Genomic DNA, 20,608 nt, shown 5'->3' with positions numbered 1-20,608 from the left:
TTTATAGGCATTTGTTTGTCAAGCAATGTTTGTGTAAAATCAGAAAACTCTTTCTGATTTTTATAGTATTCAAAGTAAATGATAATATGTTACACATGTATTTTATGTTTAACTTTACATTTGGCATTATTATGATTAGATTAAGCATGGTATATATCAGTCGTTTGTATTCTGTTTTAGTGTAGTTAACTTCGTTGACAATGAAATTTTGTGATTTGCATTTCCTTTCTGTAGTAGCCAGTCTTTTCCACCATTTGTAATAAAAGTTTGTCTGTTAAAACATAAAGGCCTGTTTTCTGAACACGGGGTTTGGTTTAAAGTTGTGGTTTAACTATGGAGAGCCAATCGGGGCACAATTCTTTAACAGTACACATCCAATTTGTTAACTCACATGTACACGACACCCAAATTGTCTGTGAATGATAACTGAAGTATTTTGAAGTATATCTATTCATTATAAAAGCAAAAGGAAGCAAAATAGTAAACATAAGAAATATACAATATAAACAAGATTTTTGAATTTTTGGCTCTCCATAAATTTAGCATAGAGTTAGACTGTGGTCTAAGCTAAACCTGACTTAAGTATACGGGCCAAATGCTCTAAAGTCTACAAATGGGATGGTACAAATGCTGTGAAGGATGTATTGCTATGTCAGTATTTGGTTTAGGAATGCACCTTGAATGTACCGAGTGTAGTTAGGTCATTCTCTCCAAAACATCAAAATTCAAGAAAATGTATGAAAGCATTATCAAAGGGGATAGTAAATTTTACAAATTAAGAATGGTTACTGCTGATTGGCTAATAAAATAATGTGATTTTTTTATGCACACGTGTCCAATGGGGATGAATTCAACTTGCTCCGTTGCATAGTAATCCCTGGGTGTAACACATTATGTTGTGCAAGGTTAATATTAGCATACAAACTTTGTATTAGTGCAAGTTACAGGAGCTTATATACACAGAAGCATGTAAAAGGTGTTTTTTTCACGGCCGGACAATGTGCGTTTGTATACGTGACAGGATAACAAAATTGCAAAATGAGACAAAATGGGTGTTTTACAACCCTATCTTGCAAACAAAATTTTAGAGGTATAATTGAGGGTTAGGAAGACATTACAAAGTATTTGTTTCGGGTACTCTGATATCAGAGGGTGTTTACTTGTTAAGGGTCCTTTTATGAGCATGTTAGCTATCTTGCACTGACAGTGCCCCTAGGGTGTAGCATTCATGTACAATTAGGTACTGAATAATTCACTTACTTTATTAATCTGTTTTCATAAATTTGTCTGCTATGTATTCATTGAAGACCAAATCATATTTTATTGTACTCTGTGTTTTTGGATGATACCTTCTGTACAAACTGTTTGTGTAAAGTACTTTATTATTGATGGAAAAAAAACATATATATCTTCAATAAAAACTTGAAATCCTATAAAAAAAAAATTCTTAACTTTTTGCATTTGAAACTGCCTGGTAAGATGCGATTGTGAGCTGAAGAGGGCAAGTTCACTGAAAATAATTTTAAAAATATTGGTAAAGGTTTAAGGAAAATCTATCCAAGATTTTAAAAGTTATTGATATTTTGAATTGTGACATCAAATGCGAGCAGCTTCCCATGTATTGTGAATGTATTTTGAAAAATCGATCAAATGTCATTTTCACAAAAAAAAGGAAAATGGGTTTCATTGTAACTTCAGAACAATTTTCACATCCACTCCTGAAAGAAGAACATTTTTAGGCATGAACTCCAAAATGTTGAAATCTATGAATTTCACATTATATAACATATGGGCAGCTGCTTGTATATGATGTCACGAATCAAAAACTTAACATTCTAAAAACTTTCTTGCTAAATCTTTGGATATTCCTTAACCTACACTAATATAACCCCTCAAAAAAAAGTTTGGAAATCTGAGTTTGGCCATTAATTTCTCTCAACTGCCAATATTACACGATGCTTATTTGATATCATTCAAAAGATCATTTAATTCTGTTTAAAATGATACTGTACCATGCTTGTCATGATCATGCCATCACGAAAAGAGCGGGATTCAAAAGTGTTGGACGGGGTCTGAATTGAAAAGCTGCAAAATGAGCAGAAATAGTCATGAAGGGTCAATAAAGAACATGATTCTTTTGTCTGTGTCAATAGAGATGAAAATCCATTCAAATCAAGCCCCTGCTTCTTCATTTTTTATGTTTTGTTGTAGTTTATGTGGTGATGTTTAAACTTTGAGTCGTGGTTTGAAATACCCATGCATGTTTGTTTGTTATGTGTTTGCTTGCGCAGGTGTGTTTGAGTTCAATGTTAATGTTGATGTTTAGGTGCATGAAAACAAAAGAAAACGCTGAGAAACTCACTCATCACCATGGAAAAAAAGAACAGGGATTTTCAATATTGTGTCATTTTGCAACTTTTGAATTTTGACCTTGCCCCACATTTTATAACCGTAATCATATCGTTGTAGGGTATCATTTTAAAGAGAATTAAATGATCTATTCATTGGTATCAATCGCATATTAATATTCACTAAAACCGAGGAGGGATAATCGATCAAAGTTAGATTTCCAAACTTTTTTTTTAGTTTATTTTTTAATGGTAATTTACAACAATTATTTGTCAATACTACAGAGATCTTGGTAGCATTGCCAATGGAAGGATATTCAAAGCATTTAATAGAGATCTCAAATACCATAACTTTTAAATCATTCAATTTTTATCTATAAAAAAAACTCCTCTCATTGAAATATTTCTTTGATTTTTCTGTTTTCTGCAATTCAACCGGTTTCAATGGTTCCATTCTCCTTCAAAACAGTTACCTTCAGTTGGTGGACTCAACAAAGCATTACAACTTCCGACACAATTATGTCATAGATGACTAAATATTTATTTTCCCTCATACCCTTTGAGTATACAAACCATTTCACAGATGGTGATATAACAAATGTACATTTAGCTGGATGGCAATCAAAATATAACCCGGTATTATCTGTGTATTGCACGATTTTCATACCATTCAAGTAACATGAATTCCATGAAGTGCCACTTCCTTAGAAAATTTTGAAATTTATATATCATCAGTGCATCCACTTTATACTAGTAAGACATTATTTATTACTACACATTTTTAGCCTGTATTTGCTGGTGACTAGGGTCATATACAAATACTTGTGATTGATCCAGACCAAACTAAAAGCAATATTGATATTGAATGTAGTTGATAGCATTGTCTGATTGTGCATAGTGTAAATCAATTACATTTCTTTATATAACTTGAAGGCACAAGCCCTCTGTATATCAAACACACTAATAGTGGTCTGAATGTAAACCCTTTAATATCAAAGGGAACTGGATAGAATCAAGTAATGTATGGCTTCCTAACCAGATTTTGCACAGCAAGTTAAAACCTGTGCTAGGCTTTATTTTCAGACCCACTTTATGGCTAAGTGCCAATAACAGTCTGTGCCTGCAGACTAGCTCTTTCCACATGGGAGATATTCACAGAGGGCCTCGCCTGTGATATCCACTGACAAAATTTCTCTCTGCCAATCAGATGTACGGACTTCAGTAGCTTATCACTGACAACATGCTTTAAAAAATATAAAACACTCCCATTGGGCACTGTTTCATTGAAGTTTAACAATAACTTGTCATTCACTGACAATTACCACAGTAAAGGACTCATCACACCGAATCCTGATCCCGGGGAACATGCCACAAACAGCATTTCGTCACCCAACGACATAAAAGCTGTCCCTGTTACCATTTCGGATACATTACATGGTGCATGTTTAATGTGAATAGTTCCTTTAGAATAGTACAAAGCACAATTTTGTTCCACAGTAATTTGACACACTGTACCAGAACAGATCAGTTCTGCAGCCTGGACCATGCTCAGTATGCAGGGGGGGGGGGGTGGGCTTGACCAATCACAAATAAATATTGACTGAAATGGGTAGTGAATGGCGACCATCTTGTGAGCATGTAAATCATCTTGTGTATGATCATCATTGCTACTGCCACATCGCATTTAAACCACATTTATACCACGTATTAAGATTAAAAGTACTATAATTTGAATTACATCTGCACATCCAATATAAGCTGCTATATAACTAATTTTAGCAGCAAATTATTCAAAGTTCATCTGATTTCCATTTAATTTGATTTTATATACATTCAGTTTTAGATTAATTGCAGCTTTAGAAAAGTAATTTGAATATCATTCACCTGCATATCAATATGGATAAAATAAAATATACCACACACTCATAACCATTTTAAACTTTAGCCTACTACAAATCTTGTGGTCCCTGAATAAAGCCTATTACAGAAAGACTTCATTCAACACATTTTTAGATATAAAGACCATGTACATGTATATTTGAGGACCAAAGCAATGACATCACAGTTTTTGTGCATTTCAGTATTTTGGATAATAGTTCTCAAGGGATTCTGCTATAAATATCAAAATCTCAAACTTAGTGGTGGGAATCGGTTCACGGGGGCTTGTGAGGTATCCCGATTAATAACTACTCAGCCCCGTTTAATATACGCCTGGTTCCAAATAGTTATGAACCAATATACAATGAAATCAAAAGGGTAAATTTGGCATTCATGTGGCCATATCATGCCTTGAACTACAAGAACCGATTGATACAAATTTCTCATCATGCTCTATCATGAGATGGTTATGAAAAGGATGAAATGCACAAAAAATTGTGATGTCGCACTTTGGTGAGGTGGTCCCCACAAATCTGAAGTATTTTGTTGCATCAAGTATATAAAAAAGTAAGAAATGAAAAGTCATGTTTTAATGCCGCTATATATATATATAAAACTAATGAAAAATAAAACAAAACAAAACAACAAACTACATTAAAAAATAAATGGGGAGGGATTTTACAATTGAAAAGTGCACAGACATTTATACATGAATACAAACATTAAATATGCACAAATAAATTCTGATTGTCCAAACTTTACCTGACATATGCACATTATTAAAATTCATATAGTGTACTGTCTGTGATGGGAATTCAAAAAAAGAAAATTATACACATTCATATCACCTGAAATGTAGTTGTATCTCATATCACACTATAACATCATAGAGAATTATAGCTGTACCATAAGCAAAATGACCACCACAGAAGACATCAAACACTAACATTGGGCAAGAGAATGTCCACATAAAAACAACCAAAGACTGAGGATATATAACATTAAAATATTTTTTAAAAAATCATCCAGATGTAATAAAACTATACATATTAACAATCCATACAACTTGTCTGTCTGATGTAAGTCAATATAGTACTTGAAAATTTATGATTATGAAAAAAAAACAAGTTCATAAATGGGCAATTTTATATAAGATGCAACTAAGTCACAACTGGTTTTGTATATGAAAGTTTGGGAAGAAGTTTTCAATTTTGATTACAGATTAGCTACATGTGCAGATAATTCTTGACCCTTTTACAGTTTTATTTTAAAGTGCATAAAATTTTCTATTAAGGACATGAATAAAAATTAATTTCATGACCCTTGACCCTATTACAGTTTTATTTTGAAAGTGCATCCAAATTTTTATTAAGGACATGAATAAAAATTAATTTCATGGATCAAAATAAGTCCTGAAAATGACCTGAATGACATAATACATATCAAGGACATACATGTAGGCATGTTAGGATTACAGATAGGGATATACATACATGTAGATATCTGTAGATATACTCAATTGATTCATACTTTCATAACCTCTCTAAACTTTGGCTGATTTCACATGAAATACATAGTATTAGCATGTTTTATCATCAATAGACCACCTGTGAAAATTCTCTGCAACTAAGCTTTTGAGGTAGAACCGATTTATGTACATATTCTCACAGCTCAATATGATCTCATACCCAAAATAGAAAGGAAGTAAAGAGATTAGAGGCCCATCAAGATATCTGATTTACTTTCTAGCTGTTTCTTTTCATGTAAAAAGGAAATCACGAAAAACCCATCAAGTTACAAGGCTAGCATGATGGACAGTATTCTATAAATATGGCACAGTTAAGTATTACCAGATTAGTGATTTAGACGGTTCATTCAATTCACCTACAAGCAGTTGGTCTACTCAGCTAGACTAGTTCCACACGGGCTTAAAGGGGAATCCAGCCTTGGTCATAAAATGTTGTGTTGGGAAGGAGAAAAATGAATTAAACAGAATGGTGAAAGTTTGAAAGAAATCGGACAAGCAATAAGAAAGTTATAGCTGTTTTAAAATTGAGATCACTAATACTATGTAGATTTCAAATTGGCAACTGGGGAAGTAAATTATGACAAGGGGCAAGGACAACTTTCCCATAGGCCATGTACTTTATTATCAGGGATTTGTGGTTTTCTCATAAGTACCCATTCCCCCTGGGGCAGTAATCTACATATAACCCAAGTAGTATATTCTTTTATGTCCTCATGAAAGAAAAATATGATTTGAAATAAAACTTTTAGGAAAAATGACATTTTAGCCATAATATGTATTGGAGTACATGAAAGAGTAGTCCTTGCCTTACATCACTATGACATCCCATATGCGGCCAATTTGAAGTCTCCTTGGGTATAGTGATTACCAAGATTTACAATTTTTAAAAATTCATAACTTTCTTGTTGTTTGTCCTATATTGTTCAAACTTTCGCCTATCAACTTGTCTGATTTTTCTTTTCCTTTTAAAAACAAGTTTTCATTTGGGTTGGATTTCCCTTTAATAACCTATTCGGTCCACAACCAACTCTGTCTCATTATCGTTTGGTGTAGACACTACATTTCATTTCATACATAATTAGTCTAAATCTCATTTAATCTTGTGTCATGTTGGTCTAATTTCTACTTCATCTACTTATTACTATTTATTATGTTGTCAAATGAACATTTGGTTCATGAACAGTAGGCCTATATCTAACCATATACACTACATGTAAGTGGTGTTTAGACCAAGTGGACAAGTATTGCTCTCCTTACACCCGATGACTTCTTTTTTCCAAAAGCAATCAGAGGATACTCTCTGCATCAAACCACGATTAGGAACTAGCTACATGTAGTACTGTGGAACCTCTTATAGACACCGCAAGAGTACTATGAAAAACGATTAAATTGCAAGTCTGTGTTCTTTCTCAGCATTTCTGACAATATAGTCAACCTCCACAAACACTTTAAACACAGAGAAGTTTGCAATATCAGACTACCAAAACTCACAATGGAGCAGAACTGGAATGACCACTAGTTTCATCTTATAAATTAGATGAATATACAAAGCTTAAATCAATGAAGAGTTGTCATAGTTTGGCTCATAGCAATCGCATAACACAGCAATCAGAAACAGTGGAATTAATTTGGCAGCAAAAAATATACATAAATTACATGGAATCGAAAAAAAAGTTCAGCATGACCACTGTATGTTCATATTGAAAGAAAAACATTTTTGTGCTAGGAAAGTGGAATACCACATACATGTATCGATACCAGGAAGCGAATATATAGATGTATCACACATAATTTTTTTTTAAATATGAACCATTTTTAAAAAGTTAGCTTCTCTGTTGTAAATATCACATAAAAAAACCATGTCCAAGGAAAAGTGAATATAGAAGGTACATTGTACTTGGATGAAAACAAATTATGAAATTGCAAAAAACATGAAGAGTATAGAATAGTCATATCTAGGTCTTGACTAATAACATTAATGTCATGTTGGAAACAAATATTTGTGCAAGGAAAAGGGAATAATATATATCATAAAATACATTCACTGTTGGACTGTCACACAACATTTGTATTCTACAGATTTAATGCACCAAAGTTTTAAAAGTTGGTTAAAGAAAAAAAAAAACCACAATAATGAAGGTAAGGAGAACGGTGATCATAAAAGAATAGCTAAATTATGGAATGTTTAAAATAGTTTTTACTTTTTTACCTCATCAGCTAAAATCATGTGATATAAATTCAATAAAATGTGAATTTCTATGAAAATTGAAAATGCTTTTACCTGTGCATTAATTTTATCATCAGACTCATTATACCCTTCTCGCAACTATAAGAAAATTATTATCAGTAATTACGAACAATCAACAATTAGATTTTATGGAATTTGCATTACATGACATATGTTTACAGTGAGTCCTTGCATATGACTTTACAAATCATAACTTGAAACATTCATATTTTTTCTAAATTTGTTTTATGAAGATTCATGACACCTTTCTCTCCTATTTATGCCTTTGAAAACCAACTTCCTGTCTGTGTGAACTTCCTCTTTAAATATCAGTAGTTTAGAGGTATTACTCTCATCACATAGTGGTCAAAAAATGGACATGAGACCTTATTACACTCCTGAGATGATGTTCTAATGGATTTAAACATAATCCTCTCTCTTTTGATGTACATGGGAAATACATGGACTTGAGATGTTCTAGCTCTCATGATCTTCTTCCTTCTGCAACTCAATGAGGTAAAAGACCTTCTTGCCCCTCACCCAGCTGAAGCTGTTGTCAAAGTGGACAATATCTGAAAGATTAGAGTAAAATGAGAGGGTTCTCTGTAATGAGCAAAAACAGTCATTCACACTTTAAAAAAAATCAAAATGTAGAAAATTAGCTTTACTTTCCGCCCTTTCACACTGTAAAATAATTGTAATTTGAATGATGATTCCAGTGAAAAGTAAGACTAATGACAAATTTTTAGCATGTGTGAAACCAAACTAGAATCGCGAACGCTAATCAAAATCACGAATTCAAATTCTACTCCGGAGGTGAATTCCAGTTAAGTTTCACTCCAATTTACGGTACAAATTTTCTGTGTGAAAGGCTTGAACTCCAAAACGTCTTTTGGGGGCAGAGTTTACGTAACCTTTTAAGCACTTCCTTAGATAATACAATTGTCATGCACTCATCGTAGTTTGTATTTGCGATGCAGTGCTTTAACAAGTCACCAAGGACACATACTGCCTTCACTCTGGAATTCAAATTCAAATCACAGTGTTCAAGTGAGCATGTGAAAGGTCCGATGATTCTAAAGACAAAATGCAATCATCACTACGATGATGATTCAAGTGTGAAAAGGCCCTTTGTGAGGGCTGACTCTGCTTTCGCCTCACCTCAAAATATAAGAGCATGAAATTCAACCCAAGTATGAAATTAATCAAAGACCCTTATTTCAACTGCTGAAAATTTCAACAGATTGTGCTCAGTTCACACTATGTATCTCATACTTGAATGAACCTCAACTGAGAACCACCTTTTCCCCTTGTTTATGATTTCTTCCTCAAATTCTTATACATTGAATTAGGTAGAACTGTGGGTTTGACTGACTAAACTGTCAATAACATATGATTTAAAACCTCAGGATATGCCTTTTCAAAGTTCAGATGAATAGCAATCTAAAATAGCATTTCGATTGAGTTATTATGCATTTTGTGTGCAAGGTCACAGACATCATGCGACACAAGGTGGTATTACAGAACACTCAAAATACCCAGAATACAGTAGATTACATGAAGTTTCACTAAGCTATCGTTCTGTAAAGCATTAGTGAGTGTAAGTCCAAGAACATCAGCTCCTAACTTCTATTTGTGGATCCATAGCACCACACCAATGGCGTACAAAACACAAATACTTACATGTTCCTAGCTTATCGCATGAATATCCTCCAATCTCTGGTACAAGATGGCAGGAGCATCTCGTCTTCTCGACCACCTCTTCCCATTGATCTCTGCTGGTATCAGGAGATGGCTTGTAGAATACTCCAAAACCAATGTTGTTATGCCTTGTCATAAACTCCCACCTGATTGTAAAAAAATACAAAAATAATTAGCATTATATTTCTTTCTATTTCTGTAAAAGAAAAATGCAAATTATCACCAACTGAATGGATATGTGTCTGTTTTTCCTTTCTACTCTCATGCATAAAAATAATCTAGCTTCACATAAAAAAAATGGTTTACATGTTTACATGTAGAGCTCATACATGTAGCTCATATAGATTTCTTAAGGAGAAAACTTCAATTTTCTTATAGTACATTGTGAACAGTATAGATCAATTACTAATTTCACTATACTGTTATTTCAAATAGGGGAGACAGTTCCATAGGGTTGGTGGGGCATATTCGAATGACCTGTCGCTCATCGTCTTCGTTTTACTCCTATTTATTACCAGCAGGTTTTCAGAGGCATCTCTCAGAATAAAATGATTCAAGTAACATCATTACAAATCAATGGGTGATTTCAAGTTCAGTGTTGACCTTTTGAGGTTGGTGTTAGGTCAATATTTACATGAGCATAGCACCAAACGTAAAATGAATTTGGTCCTGAAAAGTCACTCGCTAGGTGTTGAGCCATTGATATTGTGATCTGGATCGTTTGTTTAACTCAGAATAGGTTTTGGAGCTAGGAAACACGATCCAAATGGTGCTTCCAATACAACATCGGCACCAACAGTAACAGTCTTCAAATCACCCAACGGATGGCACAACATGACCGCATTCTTACTTGAGTACATGGTCTTTTTCCTTGACCTCATACGTAAGTTCTAACTTTGACCCATGACCTATGAAGACCTCTGTCAGTCTGCCTTCATGCATGAATTCATTCTTGAGGTAGTATGATTCAGGCACCTTACCACCAAATCGGATCTAGAAAATAAAATCATGCATATGAATTCACCCATTAATATTGAAAGAACAACAGTCTACATATCTGTGTCATAGAATTAAAAACTGTAGTCCACTAAGTCCAGTTTATATCAATACAATATATCTTAATCACAATTTTCTATGAATTTGGTAATGATTCTAATTATTCAAATTATTATATACCATGCCTTGATGTTCTATATGCATGCTCTACTGTGTTTGTAATTCTGGTATTGTTCATTGAAATGTCTTCTTAAAATTTTCTTTTCAATTTTTGCCACAATGAAATTATTTTATAAAACATTTTGAATGGAACTGTCAATTAGATTTAGACACATAACTTGCAAGCATGACTCAAAATCTTTTCTATTCAACTTCATGAATACACTCTACATAGAATGTATATTGTTTATGGAAAAAATAGCTTGTAAACTGTAATACTTCTAATGCTTTGATTAACCACTTTCAATATGATTAAGTGACCAACTAAGATGAGACTGACCACAATTGTAAACATGACCTCTCACCTTTGACACACAGCGAGGGTCACCATCAGGGTCACACGCCGTTCCCCCAAAATGAGCTGGCAAGTCTTTACCTATGGCCTCTATCAATACATCCTTGTAGTTCCCTAGAAAAAAAAAACACACAGATAATCAAATTAAACTTACTCATTCACTACCAAAACCTAATGATCTCAATAACAAGCCTAAATAAGCCAGTGCCATATTGTAATAACTTTCCCTCCCAATGTAACAATATACCATAGTTGCATTGCTCTACAACCAATCAATATCTAATGATTCCATGTAAGTTATATATGGATGGCAGAATTACCATAATACTTTTATGTAACAAAACCCAGGGATTACCCACACCAACAAGTGTGGGTTAAGCACCCTTTACCAAAAAGCACAGCAGGAACTTCCTTAGAGAAGTATGAACCAATATTCTACCTATCAAGTCTGGACTTAAATCCTGATTTAAAATGAAAATACTGATAATAGCAACCAATAGGTCTAGCCAGAGACCAACATGATATCTTTCCAGACTACTTGCAAACAACAGGCTATCATAAAACAAACACTTGATTTTTATAGGGCCATCCCTGTAATGCATGATTTTAGATGAGATAGGAGAATTGTTCGCAAAATTTATATCGATTACAACTTTTTAAAGCACTGCATATATACAATATGTTTTGGCGTCAGTTAACTTTATGTTTCGCTATGTCATGTGAAGAGACACTGAATGGATCTATACAACAAACATCGATCCTACTTCTTTCCGCATCTTTTCATAGATGATTTTCCACATTTCCCACTTTTCTGTCTATGATGAAAAGTGAGAATTTGAAATGAAAGGCCACCTGTGCGTTTCCGGCATGAAAATCACGGCCATGAATGGTGGTAAAGATCACATCTCACCAAACTATAGAGCACAGCGACATCCCAATTATTTGGTTGCATATAAGTCTCCAAGACACTCCTCTGGAGTTAGATACTGCTCACAAACTTGGTTCAAGCCCAGTGAGATAAGGCCTTTGGGTAATTTCAATAATAGCCCAAATTCGTAAAGATAGTTTCAATTATACAATGGTACAAAACCATGAACTTTGCAGATTTTGTGGGCATAAATACGCTTATGTAATTGCGTAAACTAAGCAAGTCCAATCATAAATGGGCCCTTTTGGCAAAGGGCATTAAAATTCATGGTTGAATGAGGAATGTGATGTTTCTGTAGTGTGATATAACTAAACCACCTCTGTGAATTAGGGCTAATATGTCTCACCTCCCAGTACAGAGACTTTATTCTTGGTTTCCTCACTAAGGAACTTCTTGATCAAGTTGAATCCGATTGAAAAGAAGGCTGGAGCTAGGATGGAAAACAACCAGAATAAAAACATTTCTTAAAATTCATTGAAACCAAGAAATTCTTTAGACATATTTTGAACATTACACTCATATGACAGACATTGTTTTTAAAGAAACGAATGTTTTAAATTATGGAATGATTATTCATTGTTATCTCAATTCATAACTAATCACTTTGTGAGAATCAGCTCAAAAGCATGTACATTTACCTCACCAAACTGCATTACATATTGAGTGTAGTCTACACAATAAAACAATAACATAACCCCAAAATAACATCATGTGATATTTGTTAGGAAGTTAAAAGTAATACATCATATTAAAGAAGGAGCTTGAATATACAGTACTTCTAAAATGGAATGGATGAAGCCTTACAACTTACCATTTATAACAAAGGTCTTTTTAAGCATTTCCGGATAATGGGCTTCAAATACTTGCAAAATGAGGTTGTACCGGTCGATGAATGGCTTCCAGATGTGAGAAAGACCAGCTTTCTCCAAGTCAAACACAATCACAAATCTGTCTATCCTTTTGCCTAACTGTGTAAAACAATCAGGATCAATAAAGATGGAGATAGAAAGAGAGTAGATATAACTTCTCTAATAAAGAATAGCATTCTATAACAATAAGTTCATGTTATATTCGGATTCCACAATTCTGTAAACTATGCAGATTGACTTCTCTCAATGGAAACAAGCCAATTAAATGCACCTTTCATCGTGATCACTTGAACAAGTCTATAATTGTCGACTCTGAGAATGTTTTCATAATGCAACATTTTGTTTTAGTCATCAGAAATATATGATTTTATTTTGTTCAAGAGAGAAAGAACCAAGAACACATAGGCTCATGATAACCCAAGCACAAATTAAACAAATCATTTGTGGTTTCAGTTTTGTATTTTTTTTGTTACGAGCATTTAGTAGGAACATTCCATCCAATTCCAATGATTCAAGTTCGGAACAGTGGTGGGAATATTGGAATTGAAATTCCCGTCTGTTGAGAGTCTCCCTTGAGAACACAAGCAAAGTAATTTTCAAATTGTAGTGACGACACGCCAATCAGCTGTGAATTAAAGCTGAATAGCTGATGTATTAATAACACTAAAAAAGGACTTATGGGGCCATGATGCCCCCCCCCCCTCTTCAACGTTTCCCACAATTTCTCTGGGAAGCAAAAAGACAACACTGCAAAATTATATGACCATTTTTGTAGTGTAGTTTATGTATTATGCATGCCAAATTTTGCAGCAGTTGCACAACGAACCATGGCTGAGATATTGTCCCCCGTCCTCCTTTTAAGTTTAATGCAAAATAAGATTATTTTCTTGACATATTGGTGTGCATTTGGATCATACAGTGTGTCTCAGGCTTAAGATGAATTTTTTAAGTGAAGGAATGAACTATTGAGAACCAAATAATGTAGAAGTAACAATTATTTAAACTATCAAGATATTGTTTAATCCTACCTTCTTTGTCTGCGCCCTGAGCTGAGAGAGGATTTCTTCACATATTTTTATCTTCATCTTCATGAGGTCATTTCCTGTAGTTGACAGAACCAAACCCTTCGGGTCAAAGTAACCAAATGGTTCATACCAAACAGGTGCACCATCTTTGTCAAAGCCACACAAGCCACCGACCATGTATTTGTCCAGCACCTGTAATAAAAAAATCAATCTATATGTGAAAAAAATGTACTTAAATGAGATTATTTGGTTTTGGGAAATGCCCTGGGTCACGACTTGCTATTCGAACATTGTACTGTAATGATGTCAAGGAGTTTATGCAGTGTTCTGCTAGCTACAACTGTCCCTGGCCTCTCCCATCATCACCGTCACATCAAGATCAGCTTTTTAGTTTATATTAACAAAGATAATAAGACAAGACATCCATAGAGGTTCAGGTGCTGTAGGTGCTGGTAATGGTAATGGCCTCTTTAGTAACCTCACACCATGAATTTCAAAAGGAGTTAAGTTAAAATTGTTAATATTGGGAGATTTACAAAAAAATGTGTCTTATTCGTAATCGGCTCCATTTTGAACTTTATAAATGTAAACCCTAACCCATCCACTAGAGTGCGGACAAGACTTGGAATTGCTGTGGAAGCAGAATATGTCATTTCAGCGTTTCGTTTGCACGAGAAGCAGAAAATTTTGGTTTCCCAGTACATTCCTAGGAATGTCCGTGGATTGTCCGCAGATTGTTCTGGGAGCGTCCTGGGAATCGGTCAACAAAGTTGTGGAACCTCATGATCATAGCTGAACAATAGACATGGGTGCCGAAATCGAAATTTGAAGGTTCAAATCATGGTCGAGGACAATCAGGAGGATTATTTGACAACAGGCGAACAACATCTAGATATCCCTGTTAACAATGTAATCTACATTTTGTCCATAAAGAGGACTCTTGTTTTAAAACATTAAAAAAAAATCCATCCATATTTTATTGTTCGAAATAGACATGAAATTAAAGACTCCGAAAATTAGCTTTGCCCAATTGATCGTTGGCCCGGCAGCCGCTGTGCAACGCCAGATCGACGAGGCTCTATCCCTTTAATCGTTGAACACCAAACAGGGTAGCAGCAACTCCCATTTTTTAACATCTTTTGGACTGAAGCGGCAGTATGTCAGGAACTTATGCCCTTCTGGCTCTAAACATAGGTTTTCAGAGCTAAATTTCACATAAATCGTCAAAATAAGGATAGAATTCTGATTAAAATATTTGAAAAAGAATATAGTACCTCGGGTGGATGCCAGTTGTCTATCAATGATTGCACATTCCATTTTTCCCTGAAAGACAGATGCTGTATAAAAGAGAGAGAGAGAAATAAGAAACAAAATAAGAGAGAAATAAACAACACTTGCTGTTTTATTTGCTAACCTGGAGTATTGCAAGAAAATATTTGCCATCAATCACTAATTTCTATTCTCAAATCTTACAACTGATTGACCAGTTTACACTCCTTATTGCAAGAGGAAGAATGGCAATAAATCAATTACAAGGCTTATAAATGATTTGGGGACCCCAAATATGTAATGCCCTATAAAATAGCCTGAATGTTTTTTTTTAATGTCTGCCAATTATCAACTGAATTGCTGATATACCAAATTGTAATCTCTTATCTTAATATTAAGCCTTACTTAATACACAGAAGACTGGACAAAATTAATTGTCTAATCCAGTCTATTCAAAGTCCATTCAATGACTGTCCAAATACCATCCAAAACTTCTAAATGCAGGCCTATTGGTGCAGCTTGCTAAAAAGGGATTTGCTCATACTCAAAACAGATTCATGTATAATGAATATGGGAATAAAGATATCCAATGGCAATTGAAGTACATATTTTGATTCAGTTTTCACAAAGTGTCCCAAGAGGCCCAAATTGATATACATTTTTTAATTGTTAATATTGGATTTGACTGTAATATGTCTATAATCTCAAAAAATGTTAGAATCTTCCAACAGTTTCATGATTATCCTAGTATGAAGTATAATCAAATTGTATAAAGTCAGCCCTGAAATTTCAAATTTAGACATAAAAACAAAATCTAAAAAATGTCTAATGCTTTATTGGCACCATTCATAAAAACGGTGTTGATTTATATCTGGGCTCCCCTTTTGGATTTTTGTATGACATTTTATTAGCATTCAAAGAATTCTAATCGCATTCGAATTATAATCCAGACTATCATATTTCAATATGACTTCTTGATACTTACATTTTTTAACATAAATTCAGCTTTACCAACATCAAATTGTCGAGCTGTAAACAAATGAACAAGAAAAAAAGGTAACAATTTAGCATGATCGTAATTTACTTCTTCCCATTTTATTATTTCCTAATCTCTAGACTGAAAAAACACATGGATTTAGGCTAATACCGCTAATTCAACACAACTTATCTCAATTATGTTTTGCACACACTGTTTTACTTATTTTTAATCCCACACATCTTCTGATTCTAAATGCCCCTCAGAATCATACCTCGGTCACATTTGCTCTACAGCGGCCGCACGGCGGGTCGCAAACAGCTGTTTTAACATTTTATGTACGAGCTACATAAAGGTGGTTTGTATAAAAATGAATAAAACGGCTGTTTTCGACTCGCCGTACGGCCGCCGAAGAGCAAATGTGACCGAGGTATTAGCATCACTATGAAGGCTCCCACAGTACACCATGCTTTTTTGTGGTTCACGTCAAAACATAACCTTTGCCTACAAAAGAAAACATGGTGTATCAAGATGCTTCCATACTGATTCATTCTTTGCCATGGAAACCTTCAGAAGAAACAATATCTTTTTTTTCATCTACATCCTCTTTTTATCAATAAACTGATTGTTTTGTTTATTTGTAGGTCTCTACTCTGTTTGAAGGTCTGCCTTCTCTCAGAAACTCACAATGATCAATATCATTTGGGATGCAGGGCTTTATCTTATGAAATTAACAATACCGTAATAAAGTTCAAAGACAGGCATTTTATGTACATTATACAATACAAATGATGCAAATTGTGAGTGTAAGAGATGATTACATGCCCTCAAGGGTATTTACGATATGCAGCTAGCACAATACATTTGTGTTGAGTACCGTATATCTTTTTCAATTATTTTATAACCTATTGCTTGATCTTAAAGAAGTACACTGGAAACAATAAAGTACCGAAGTGATGACATCACAAAAAAACTTTTTTTGCATTTCAGCATTTTGATACCATATTTTGGTGCAAATCTGTCCATGGGAGCCTGAGAATATCATGAATACATTATTGGTTGTGATTGATGTGTGCAAAATATATCATAACCAAAATGGTTGCAAACAGTTGCATTACCAATTGTGGAAGACCCTTTAAACAGAGGACATGGAACAGTAAATCTTACCCCTGAGCCATTTTAAGAGGTAGGCATCACGATCGTCATTTTCTGGTCCTGGAAATTCAACTCCATTCAGTCTAGATTGAAGCTGAAATAGATACATTAAAAAAATGGCACTCGAGATTAAACTTTTAATATCTTTTAATATTGTACAACTTTTTTTTATAATATTGTACAAATGTCAACATGAAATTTATGTAAAATATTTGATACTTGGATTCTCTTTTCTGTAATCATTCGGGCTCTATCACAGCTTAGAGCTGATCAATACACATTCTTTAAAACATGGTAAATGTCTAAAAACCGAAAAGTCACATCACAGCATTCATCTTTGATCATTCCTTCATTATATAGTATACATGTAACTTTGTGATTTTTTTTTCACCCAAGTGGTCAAAATCTTTATTTGAAGCTTAACTCTAGTGTTTGTAGCCTTAGAGCACACTGTATATAGTGCATCAAGAATACCACCACAGGATCACTACATCACCTGAAGCACTGGCAGCACCTGACACAGCACAACCCTCTCCAGGACAGCGTGTACACTTTTTGGGAGAGTACTTCTTCAAGGTTCAAGGTTTGCGAAGCCCTCTTTTGTTTAAAATATTTGATCATAAAAACAGTTAATTCAATTTCGTATTAACAAAATAATTATAATTAGAGAATCTACATCAATTTTACTGAAAATCTACAAGATCTAGACCTAGACTAGGGTCTAGGGCTGGCCTAACTAGATCTAGTTATGAACTTTTTGAGTGAAATTAGTCTGAATTGATTAGAGTCTGTGGATTTTACACAATGGTGCTTGAAAGTCCGTCTCCTATGGCAGCTTTTTTACACCTTATTGAGGCCCCTATATGTAGCCAGGAGGCTCCTAGAGGCTAGACTCACTCAAGGTTCCAACTTGGGCGTAGTGCACAGGAAAGTACAAGGCACAACACCCACAAAACTTCCATAGAATTTTTTATTATTTAGACACTAGATCTTAAATTGGTATTTACATCACTTTTTTCTACCAAACGATATGAAGCCACACTTTCCCCTTTGTCTTTCTATAAAAATGATATAAATAACTCTTGATGCCGAAGAAGGTTGAATCACACATCCGGATTTTTCGCGTATGATATAATGTATGTAGAGAGCTGCGAGAGGGCACGCAATATTATTTATATGCTTGATTGTTTACATCTGAAGCTTGTATTGCTGGTTGCATTCTAGGCACTAAGTATTTTTTCCTCATGTTTTTTTTCGCTGGTCAAAAGATGGCGTACTTCACTTATAAGTTTTTACATGAGATGCAGCCCATTGATTTTTTTTTGTACAATTTCCTATTATGCGCCGACGACTTGAATCGAGATGGTTAGATCGGAAAAATTCACATTTCGATTGTTGTTTGCGTGAGTTCTACCGCAGTATGAAAGGATCTTCGGAGGTTCTTGGCAGAGATTTGGAAGCATTAAAAAAAAAAAAATCATTTTTAAAAACAATTTTAATATGTTTTCATCATTAAGTTATCAAATATGTTAAAATGGATGGAGTTAGTAATAGTAATACAGTAGAAATTTTTTGTGTGTTTTATTCCCCTACATTCGTGGGATGAAGGATAACGTCAAAATTCATTGTCAAACGACATGCGTTGTGCGAGGTAAGTACAGCATACTAACCTCGCATGTGTGAGTGAGCTAGACTATAAAGTAAGACTAATGGGACATTGCAAGAAACCTGTTGGTTGTCTGAAAATGACTGCCCGAGGTTTTTTTCAAGAAAATCCTAGGCTATATAGGCTATATTTTCTTTCATTTTTTTAAATGAGAAATTTGGTACACTTACTCTTAATAATATAAGGAACATTATTAACTGAAAGATTTTGTGAAATAAGAAGAAATTCATGTTAAATCTTAACTCAAATTGTTAGGTGCGCAGACTTGGGGCCCACCATCATAAAAATCATTCACTTTTTTAGACGTGTCTACTCATTCACAGAGCCAGGGATTGTGCCCCTGGACCTATCATGTGCATAAAATTAAACATGGTAAAAATATGGAGAGAAGGCACACGTTAGTAAAATGATTTTTACTCTCTAGGAGCCCCCTGGCTTACTATGCCCCCTAGAATGAGAAACGTCTTCACTTTGCTTGACTTTAATTATCTCAAGTCAAAACGTTGATACACTACACTACACAAACAAACATACTATGGGACTGAAGCTGTCGTCTGATCACTTACCTCATCCAAAGCTTTTGATTGCTTCTCACTTAAATCTCCAACAAAACCGCTCATTTTAACAACTTCCTTTTTAATCCGACCGCACACAATTATTGTTCAGCTCATAATATGTTTATATGTGAGACATTTTAAACATAATTTCTTCACCCTTTCCAACAATTCCTAGAGCAAGAATATGCAAATGAGTATCGCCTCATATATGCGCATGCAATGACCTGTGACGTAACAAACATATAATTAATATAACAGTATTCATGGACCCTATACTATGCTTTGATGAACTGGATCAGTGACCAATCATACAAGAAACGACCGGGAATTACAGGCTTGCGCCTTCATCCCGTACCAGATGATGATGATGATGATGATGATGATATATAAATCTCTGTACTGAAAAGAATTAATGTTTGATCTGAAATTAGCGTGTGTGTGTGTATTTGAGTTTTTGTCAGACGTGTATCAATCCATAATAGGTCCATGATCAATCAGATATTATTTACGTCTGGGACCGACCTTTAACGTCACCATCCGAAGGACGTACGTGACCAGGCGCGGGCTCGAACCTCGAACCTCTGCATCAATTTGTAACTTCCCCACAGCTTGGATTACAGGCGCACGCCACAACGCCCAGTAGCAAATACTACAAGATAATTTAAGGCAACGTTATCAATAATAAGAAACAATATGTTTTCTCTTGTTTTCGTATATTTTTTAAGTTAACATAAAAACATGCTGAAGTGATCGATCAATCAAAATCTCAAACAAGGGAATCTATTCATTCATTTAATCCATTATTTACATATTTATTCTTATCTTCTACTATTTATTTATTCATTTATCTTATAAATTTATATTTATTTATTTATTTATTCATTCATTCATTTATTTATTCTTTATACAATATATTCATTCATTCATTATAAGGCATTGCAATTCATGTAGTCATCGCAATGAATGGCAAA

General features: G+C 34.3%; 1 protein-coding gene across 1 annotated transcript; it reads right to left on the bottom strand.

The window, feature by feature from the left end:
* Positions 1-5,245: 5,245 nt before the first annotated feature.
* LOC129254396 (SEC14-like protein 2) lies at positions 5,246-19,929 on the bottom strand. Its single transcript, XM_054892861.2, has 11 exons — positions 19,647-19,929; positions 17,427-17,508; positions 16,269-16,312; positions 15,289-15,351; positions 14,018-14,206; positions 12,932-13,088; positions 12,467-12,550; positions 11,203-11,306; positions 10,533-10,675; positions 9,665-9,828; positions 5,246-8,553 (listed from the first exon to the last, which is right to left on the bottom strand). Exons 1-11 carry the CDS (start codon positions 19,698-19,700, stop codon positions 8,459-8,461), a joined length of 1,179 nt encoding a protein of 392 aa, XP_054748836.2. The 5' UTR covers positions 19,701-19,929; the 3' UTR covers positions 5,246-8,458.
* Between the last annotated feature and the right edge of the window lie 679 nt (positions 19,930-20,608).

The sequence above is a fragment of the Lytechinus pictus genome, chromosome 2 (assembly GCF_037042905.1).
Source record: "Lytechinus pictus isolate F3 Inbred chromosome 2, Lp3.0, whole genome shotgun sequence".
In the NCBI taxonomy this organism is placed as follows: Eukaryota; Metazoa; Echinodermata; class Echinoidea; order Temnopleuroida; family Toxopneustidae; genus Lytechinus; species Lytechinus pictus.
Note: the sequence above shows the minus strand (reverse complement) of the source record. Positions and strands in the feature narration are given on the sequence as shown.